The sequence below is a fragment of the Fulmarus glacialis genome, unplaced genomic scaffold, assembly GCF_000690835.1.
Source record: "Fulmarus glacialis isolate BGI_N327 unplaced genomic scaffold, ASM69083v1 scaffold8974, whole genome shotgun sequence".
NCBI classification, from domain to species: Eukaryota; Metazoa; Chordata; class Aves; order Procellariiformes; family Procellariidae; genus Fulmarus; species Fulmarus glacialis.
The window spans coordinates 24269-33509 of record NW_009208644.1 but is presented as its reverse complement, the minus strand read 5'-3'; the positions used below and the strand labels follow the sequence as shown (position 1 = coordinate 33509).

The following is a 9241-nucleotide window of genomic DNA, read 5'->3' as shown; positions in this document are numbered from 1 at the left end:
GTTGTGGCCGAAGTGCAGGACCCGGCATTGGTTTGTTACTTTGAAGTTTGAGGACCCAGAAACATTTTTTAGAGAGAGTTTTATCGTGAGTCACGTAAGAGCTGGACTAGTTCTGAAGAAGGTCCTGCAGGGGACAGTTCTGCCCTAATTATGATAAATTGTTGTGTTGCTGCCTGTCATTGTTTCAGGTTTTGCCCCTCACCTACGACTGGCTGTTAGTCTCTTCCTTCTTTGCTCTGCTGTTGCGTTACCTCCTCAAATTCCTTGCCCTTTTTGTGCAGAACTCTGCTAGAAAAGGAGTTATGAAAGCGAGCTCCTTGTGCCTGCAAATCTTACCTACTTTGGTTTGCAGCTGGGAAGTGGAGATTATTGGGCTGTTACAGATATTAGTGTGCTGAATTCCTGGTGCTCTGGGAATTCGCACCACATGCTTTTGGGATGATGACAGATGGAGCGAAGTAGCTCTTCAGTAGCAAGTCACATCTGATGTGGGCTTTCAGATATTAATTTTCTTTTTTTTGCTTTGTGAATGTTTTCAGGCGGGAGCTACTTCCATGTGGGCTTCCTGCTGTGGATTGCTGAATGAAGTCATGGGTACTGGAGCTGTCCGTGGCCAGCCGGCTGGCTTTGGGGGAGGTGCTGGCCCATTCAGATTCACACCAAATACAGACTTCTCAGCGTATCCATCTCCAGCTGCGGCGGGTGCTAACGTAGTTTGCAAAGCCTGTGGACTTTCTTTTTCAGTTTTTAGGAAAAAAGTGAGTATATTTCCTATTAGATAATATTTTTACTCATATGAACTAATCTGTAGGCATACTGGGAGATGAATGTGTATTTTTCCTTAGATAAGGAAACCCAAGGCAGATAGCCAGGAAGGGAGTAAGTGCCTTATTCTGAAGTCACAGGAAATTAATGTCAGACAGGATTAGAAGTTAAGTCGTCTGATGTTCATTAATAGGTGACACACTGGATCTGGTCTGACCTAAAAATTAGTGGATTATGATTTGTAAGATACGTGTTTTAATTTCAGAATCTTAAATGTTAAAACACATCTGGTTTTGAAGATTATACCAAACATAGTGGGTACCGGAATGAACAAACTAGATGATGGAAAAGCTAAAAACTCACAATTTAGTATCACAGCTTCTTTCTGTGAAATACTTGTGTAATTCTGCTTGTTTTCTAACTAGGTTCAGTTCTGTTAAAAGCTATTGCACTCCAACAGCCTCTTCCTTCGTTTGGAGGCAGGTTGGTGGGTGAATGCAGATAAATAAATCTGAGATTGTTAATATTATTTCTATGTATCATGATTGTCCAGCATCATTATTTTGTCCACTCAGTGACCTAATTCTCTGCAGCTTGTTTACATAAACGTGAAGCCTCTTTCCTCAGTTTGTGTGTTCAGTTTCCCCCTTCCTATGTGTCCTGTTGTTTGCATGGCAAACACTTTGTTGAATTAAGCGTTGTGTAGGGACGTTTTCTGAAGCTGATGTTAATTTACTAAAATCCTGAAAAACTTGAAGGGTTTGGATTTGTTCACAGAGGATGAGATGACCATTTAAAATCGCTGCTGAAAGTCTTGCCTATTCTAGCTTTTGGATATTGTAGTGAGTCTTTTGAACAAAGCTCTCCTCAGAAATGACATCTGGGCACTTGGGAATATTTACTTACTATGTGATTCATCTTAAAAGCCTACTTTGAATTCTTTGAATCAATTGAGGAAGGGATGAGATGACCATTTAAAATCGCTGCTGAAAGTCTTGCCTATTCTAGCTTTTGGATATTGTAGTGAGTCTTTTGAACAAAGCTCTCCTCAGAAATGACATCTGGGCACTTGGGAATATTTACTTACTATGTGATTCATCACATTTAAAGCCTACTTTGAATTCTTTGAGGAAGAAGTATGTTCTTTAAAGTTTGGAGATTATGCTGTTTTTACACATGTGAAAAATGCAGTGATACTTAGTATGTTCAAAAGTATTTTAACATACCATAAAATTGACTGGCTTTCAATTTTGTTTATTGTGTAAACTACAACTTGTGTACTTTATTAATTTGTTTATTCATAATGTTTTATTCATTGAAACCTCAAATCAGCTGACAGTAGTGCTCCAAAAGCAACGGACTGTCTTGGAACACCTGCAAAACTATTTGACAGGGCAGCTTTCTAGACTTAAATCCTAAAAATGATGTATGTCAAAATTGACAATTAAGACACTAGTAGTAAATTACATAAAGAAAAGAGCAGGGTCTGAATCTGTTTTCTATGACATACAGCTGAGTGGTTATTTCTTCTTTCTACTTAGCACGTGTGTTGTGACTGCAAGAAGGATTTTTGCTCAGTTTGTTCAGTCTTACAAGAGAATCTCAGAAGATGTTCCACTTGTCACTTGCTGCAAGAAACAGCCTTTCAGCGACCTCAGTTAATGAGATTGAAAGTAAAGGATCTGCGTCAGTATCTGATTCTCAGAAACATACCAACGGATACTTGCAGGGAGAAAGAAGACTTGGTGGATCTTGTGCTGTGCCATCATGGATTAGGTTCGGAGGAGGATATGGACGCTAGTAGCTTGCACTCGTCACGGTCACAGACTTCGGGGTTTTTTACTCATCCGTTTTCTATGTCTGTATCAGTGTCGTCTCAAGGAGAACTTGCAAACAGAAGGGGAAGCACAGGAAATGGAACGCCTTTACGGGTACAATTAATGTGTTTTATGGTATAGCATAGCTTTTTTTTAATAGGTATGCATCGCTTTAAAATAAAATGCCAGTTGGTGCAGTTCGGGGTGGCAGGAAAAATGCCTTTTGTATCTCTCACCTGAAAACAGAAGATTACTAGATAAGATTACTAGTTTAGATGATAGAGGTGACTTAATTTCATGATGATTGGTAGCAATTGAAACTTCAACATGTCATTGTCATCTGTGATCAGTTTGGTACAAAGGAAAATATTTTATAAGGGATCATGTGTTTTTATCCTGATTAGTTTCATTTTGTACACAGGGACAAACTGAAACATCTTCTATAAATAATGAAGAAGAAGAAAGTGCAGAAGAGCAGGTGAGATATGAACTATCCAAAGAATGAATTTTTGGCATGTGGCACCATAAAGTGTTTAGATCTCTGTCAACATTTACTATCACACTCGTTCTTTCAGAGTTAGCTGTGTCTAGCAATGCCTGTCTGCAAATACTTGTTTTAAAAAGATTAAAAATTTAGCGAAGCTGCTGCAGCTTCATGTAGCACCAGAGCTGATGCTCTGAACTTACTGGGAGTTAAAAACATGCAATTGATGTGTTTCAGACCCCTGGATTGTCCAGAAAGCGAGCAAGGGCGTCTTTGTCCGATATTTCAAGTCTGGAAGACATTGAAGGGTTGAGTGTTCGACAGCTGAAGGAAATACTTGCGTGTAATTTTGTCAACTACTCAGGATGCTGTGAAAAATGGGAACTTGTGGAAAAAGTGAGCAGACTCTACAGAGAGAGTGAGGAAAACCACAAGACACGTAGGTTTATATTTAATTCTCACTTTCTTAAGACTACTTATTTTCTGGTTTCCAGTAGCTGGTTCTGCAACAGAAGGACTTGGTGTCTAACTTGGTCTGCTCAGCTGGAACAACTGGAAAGTGTGTTTTAACAGTTCAGGCTGCATCTAGAGTAGTTGAACATGGTTCCAGTGAGTAAATGAAGCTTTCCAGGATTGTGCTGGTTCTTTGAGACTTTTTTCCAAAGCTCAAGAGAGCTCAGCTTTCACAGTGAAGGTAAAATTGCAGAACTGAGAACCAGTTCCTCAGAGAACATGAAACTTGGCACCTCCACGTCCTTTATTAGGTTTCACAAGGTATTAGTGAGAGAGCTTCTCAGTAGCTGTCAACAGCCCAAAGCAATTCAGGTCTTTTACTGTGGTAGAGAATTAAAAGCTACAGTGGCAGAAGTCCAAGTCCAAGTGGTTTGGTCTCAGTCCATGTTTTCATGACAAGGTGGTTCTGTGGCTGCAGCTCAGTATTCTTCTACCCTCTGTTACACTCAATAGTTGGAGTCTTTCACTTGCGTGATTGTAGTATATCCACAGACCGATTCCTGTTCACAAAGTATTATCTGAGGAGCAACTTTTTGACGTTATCACCAGCTTGGAAAACGCCTGCCTCTTCATTCCTGCATCCAGCAGTCAGGCTGTAAGGAACAGGGGACTGTGGTGACTGGAAAACTTTCTAGCCCTGGGCCACTTCTCAGCCAGATTGTGCCAGCACATACACGGCAGGGACTGTGATAATCAGTTGTTAAATAATCAGCTAACTGGGGTGGAGAAGGGTTGTGAAGGTGGGAGGCTGTTAGTGAATGTCAAAACATGGCTTAAGTGAGACCCTCAGTTTGGTCATAAACTAGAATTGAAAACCTGTCTGAAATCAAGCTTTAAACTTACGATTTTTTTTTTTCAACATGGTCTGATGGAACATTCGGTCATTGACAGGGGATGTTGTCTATTTGCAATGAAACTTGACAGGTTTTATTCAGTTCTGCCGTCTTTATGATCTACTTAAGGCTTCCACTTCTTAGTCTGCTTTATTGTGTTTAATCTTCTGAGGAAAGTGTTCTGCCAAATGAAGCAAGCTCAGAGATGGAAAACCAACATGCTCTGAATTTTAATCCAACACATTATTTCACAGTCATTATGTTCTGAATTGAAAATGGTTTCCGAGTTTAAAGAATGAAGCCAAATATTGGATGTTCACTTCGGGATTTTCTAGTTCTTGTTTCTTTGGGGTTTTTTTGAAGGAATATAGATTAATTCTTAGCTGTGGGTTAGAAAAACTATTGTGAACAGGGAGTGCGTGACCTCCCTCTCTGTTGGTTTTCAGAGGGTGAGAAGATGCAGCTGAACGACAACGACGATAACCTGTGTCGGATCTGCATGGACGCCGTGATCGACTGCGTCCTGCTGGAGTGCGGCCACATGGTCACCTGCACCAAGTGCGGCAAGAGGATGAACGAGTGCCCCATCTGCCGACAGTACGTTGTTCGGGCCGTGCATGTGTTCAAATCTTAAACTAAGACCAAAAATGGATTTTGTAGTCACCCCTCCGGGATTTCTGTGGGCAGGAGTGCCGAACCTTGGGGTATGTGTCAGCTTTTTAGTTTTCGATTAAACACAACATTTTGAACATCAGGATCTAGAAGTTTGTGAAACTTTTTTCTACAGCATACTGAATCCTACGGGTGGGCAGTACAACACAATGCCCGTATGTACAGTAATAGTGCTGCCTGACTTACCTTATCAACCCAGAGACTGTTTGAGTCAAACTGTTTACAGCAGTTCTTGCTCTCTTCTGAAGAATATCACCTCTAATTATCGCATTCAGTACTCAGCAAGTGGTCAGAAAGCACCTCTGCTCGACCATATTAGCGTGTTACGTTGTCTAGTGCATTAGAAGCAACGAATATATCAGTTGAATATTCAGCTTTTATGTAATTATAGAATGTAACTGTTCTGACACTGTCCCTGCAACAGTGTTAACAGTATAAAATACGACTGTAGAAAGCACTGCCATTAACTGTACCTGCACAGAAGCCCTTAAGCGATCTATTTTATGCCGATTGCTTCATTCAGAATATCTGCCGTTACATGTGTACTGTCTTGGCCATTCTTTGTAAATGTACAAAAAGCTCCGCCACTTTGCAGGGCTCTGCCACGTGGTGTCCAAATACCAATTACTAAGTGTTTTTTAGTTTAGGAAAAAAGTATTTTTTTAAGAAGGGGTATAGTAAACCATATTATTGTGGTCCTTAATCTACTCATGCCTATTGTAACTATTAATCTTATGTGTGATGATTGTATTCCATGTGCCGACAACCTGATGTTACTGTGAATACTAATCAGGGTCATGAAACTACTTGCTGCTAACATGTGGAATGTATGGTGTTACTAACCTTAAACAGGGAGGGCTTTATTAAGGAGAAGGGAAAGGAAACATGGTCATTTCTTAAAACCTCATGTTCACAGCCTTTTAACCCAGGCCGCCTCACTATTAACCACGCTTCCCATTGGCTGCGGAATGACCTGCGTTGCTGTCAGCCCATGGCCCAGTTTCTAGCTGGGCCTCGTGCCAGCAGCAGGGTAAGGGTCCTCTTGGAGCAGGAATTTTAACAGTCCTTGACAGATGACTGGGGGAAGACAGCGACAAGAACAGCTCTTGTTCTGGGGACAGGCTGCCTGTGGCCAAGCAGAGTCATGGCAGAGTTTGAGTAAGTTCACTGTAAAAAAAGAGAGGTGAGTCCGTCCTGGATGGTTATCCTGTAAGCAGGGTTGGTCAATGAAGCTACACTTTCTCCTTGTAATTTCCCACGTGCTAGCAAAGTAACGGAGACAGGGACACGCTTTGCCTAGGCTGCAGTGGCTGAGAACTCTTACCTCTGCTATGCTGTCACACCTGCTCTTGTCTTTTATCTGAAAAATTAAGCTGGCTTGAATAACAGAAAGTAGCTCCTCCTCAAAATAAAATACACAGCTTGGAGACAGTGCTGGTTATTTTTCAGAAGGGAGCAAACCTCTCAATGGCTTTATTTTTTAGAAGTAACTTTTTAATGGTACTTAATTCCTGGAGTCTCTGTTCAGTGAGTAAGCTAATGAAGAAAAACATACCCTATATGTTACTTCCATGCTGATCATTAGCCACACAAGCTTAATAAAGATTTGTGATGGGCTTTCTCAGCCTCTGTCTCTTTTCTTACTCAGCTGTGGGAGTGCTGCTGGTTACTCAGCTCAAGCTTTAACATTCTTCTTGAGATATGTAAGTGTTCCTCTAGACTAATCTGGGCAGAGTCCAGCTTGAGAAAGGCACGTATGTGTATTTTATTCCCTCCTCAGTAAAAACGTATTGGAACATGCCAACTTAGAGGCACAGGACAAAGACCAAGTGCTTGACAGAAAGAGGGGCCTCTGCCGCTAATCCTGGCTCGCACCAAGGCTAGGAGCCACGAGCTCTGCGCTCGAACCCCGACGCACCCCCCTGGGCTCACAGCAGTCACTCCACGCACATGGCTTCCTACCAAAGCCACCCCACGTTGGAACAGAAACCCGCAGAGCCAGCGCCTGTTTTTGTACAATTGTTTATACAAATTCAACAAAGGTAAAACTGCATCAGGAAGGTCTACGAAAACAACACCGTACAACAATGGCACTTATGAATGCAGAATTTTACAATCAGGAAATAACCATGTTATAAACCTTAAATGAGAACTCAACTCACACTTCAAAGAAAGAGAGACTACGTTTGACCATTTATTCTACGGCTGGACTCACTGTATAAATTAATTTTATATTCAGTACAAGAGCTCATGCTACAGAGTGAAACCCTCCTATGTGCAAAAGCTGAAATTGGAATTTTTTAAAATTTTGAGAAAAAGGTGATTTCTATACAGATAAAACTTGGCAAAGTGTTTTACTTCAACTATAATTTACACCTTATTTCCACAACATGCTTATGTCACTTCTGAAGTATACAAAGCAGGATATAAACTTCCATTAAAACATGCTTTAAGTTGAAAGTATTAACCTACTTTTTCCTGACCTGGGCACGTTTGTAGATAGATACTGTCTACGAAGTATAGGTTAAGTTCTCGCCTACCATAAGTAAAGATAAAAATTGGCAATCAAAACCAAAACACTGGTAATGCATTCAAACATTGCATAAATAATTTTTAAACAATTTTTGTACAAAAATAGTTCTGCATAATGTAAGATGTAACAAAACAAAACGTGTTAAGAAGGCAGAAATGCAGTGCGTGGTCCACTTCAATGACACCAACTTTTTTTTTTTTGTTGTTTTAAGAAATGAAAAGCAGAAATCAAATTTACACTACCAAGCACATGCTGTGGTACTTTAAATAACAGTATTTCTTGGAGATCAGTCGTCTTCCGGGTGTGAACAATTATCATCAGTAACAGTCGCCTTATGAATTTGCATAAGAGCCAGTGCAGGACATCCCAGGTAGACTGAATTAGTGGCACAAGTTGAAATTCTTAACATGGGTAGTTTCATGTTGTTCTCTCCTTGACAAGAGTTGTAAAATCCAATCGCGGTATTTTCCAATATTCCAAGTTCCAAATTGAAAATAAAATCCCTACATGTTCTTAGTCCCTTCCCCCCCTCGCCCCAGTATTTACACGTGTCCTTTAACTAACTCAGTTTTTGCAGAAGTTTTTCTTCCACTTGCCCAAATTGAACACTTACTGACATTTCCGCTATGAACTGCTCGCAGCCTTCTTTTGTCACTTGCTTGCAGTACCTCAGGTCGATCTGGCAGATGTTTCCACAACGTTTGAAGTAAGACAGGCACTGGTCAGTAACCTTATTGCAGTCTGCCAGAAAAAAAAGAAAAACAACAAAGGGGAGAAATTTAACAGCCCATCTCAGGTTGTTCTCCAGCACGAGGACGGTTTATCCCGACTGTGGTAGGTCCTTCTTGCTCCTCCTGGGCTGTGCCAACAGTGTGATTGCCCAGCCAGCGCCACCGCCGCTCTCTAATCCCCGTGACACTGTTGTGTAACCGACGAGATAAAGCAAAGCACGCCAGATGCGCACAGCGGCGGCCTTGGAAAATCCCCTGTGGAGGATGAGCGAGGTACAACACGCAGCTCCCGAGCGGGAGGCAGCGGCGGTCCCGTCAGCTGGTGGAGGGCCCAGGGAAAGGCTGGGCAGCTGCAGGGTTGTTTACACCGGCAGCGCATCCAGCAGCTCAAATGGAGGCCTGGGGGGGAGTTACACGGGGCAGGGGAAGAGCTGGGTAAAACCACTTCCACTGATGAGTGTCTCAGTCTAATGCCAATGGGCAATTCCCATCCTCCCTCCTCCCCTGCGCTTGTGTTGCTTACCTGATAAATTAATTTCTGTTAATGAATCCCGCGTGGTGGTTCCAACTGCGGTCAGCAGGTTAATAGACTGATCTGTCACATGATTACAGTAACTAAGATTGAGTTTGGAGAGCAGAGGCATGTGCCTTATGATCAGCCGCAAAGAAGCATCTGTAATATCCAGGCCAGCCAAACGCAGCTCAACTATGTTCCGTAGCTTACTCCGGTTGTCGATCTGACCTGGAAAGCGGAGGCAGCAGGTCACTCCCAGAAGTCTCGCCCCGAATTGCAAACATCTGCAGATCTATATGAAATGCACTGTGACACACAACACTGCTGCCCTACGTCAACTTCAGACGCTTTTGCCTGTCTGGAGCTTTGGAGGGGACAT

At 41.9% G+C, this 9241-nt stretch overlaps 2 protein-coding genes across 2 annotated transcripts in view; one reads left to right on the top strand and one right to left on the bottom strand.

Moving 5' to 3' along the window:
• Nucleotides 1-543: 543 nt before the first annotated feature.
• RNF34 (ring finger protein 34, E3 ubiquitin protein ligase) lies at nt 544-5210 on the top strand. The gene is made up of 5 exons (XM_009576560.1): nt 544-758; nt 2307-2696; nt 3004-3060; nt 3304-3505; nt 4859-5210. Exons 1-5 carry the CDS (start codon nt 555-557, stop codon nt 5044-5046), a joined length of 1041 nt encoding a protein of 346 aa, XP_009574855.1. The 5' UTR covers nt 544-554; the 3' UTR covers nt 5047-5210.
• Nucleotides 5211-7341: 2131 nt separating this feature from the next.
• Nucleotides 7342-9241, bottom strand: part of KDM2B (lysine (K)-specific demethylase 2B) — a 17741-nt gene continuing 15841 nt past the window's right edge. The window contains exons 9-10 of the mRNA XM_009576559.1: nt 8872-9090; nt 7342-8358 (exon numbers count right to left, since the gene is read on the bottom strand). Coding sequence (XP_009574854.1) covers nt 8177-8358; nt 8872-9090 — 401 coding nt within the window. The 3' untranslated portion in view covers nt 7342-8176. The remainder of the gene's footprint in view (nt 8359-8871; nt 9091-9241) is intronic.

What these genes read in the sequence shown, in the direction of transcription:
- RNF34 (XM_009576560.1), top strand. Translation starts at nt 555, where the DNA reads ATGTGGGCTTCCTGCTGTGGATTGCTGAATGAAGTCATGGGTACTGGA. An exon ending in AAGAAAGTGCAGAAGAGCAG is followed by an intron (nt 3,061 to 3,303) that starts GTGAGATATGAA and finishes GATGTGTTTCAG; the next exon opens with ACCCCTGGATTGTCCAGAAA. An exon ending in TGAGGAAAACCACAAGACAC is followed by an intron (nt 3,506 to 4,858) that starts GTAGGTTTATAT and finishes GTTGGTTTTCAG; the next exon opens with AGGGTGAGAAGATGCAGCTG.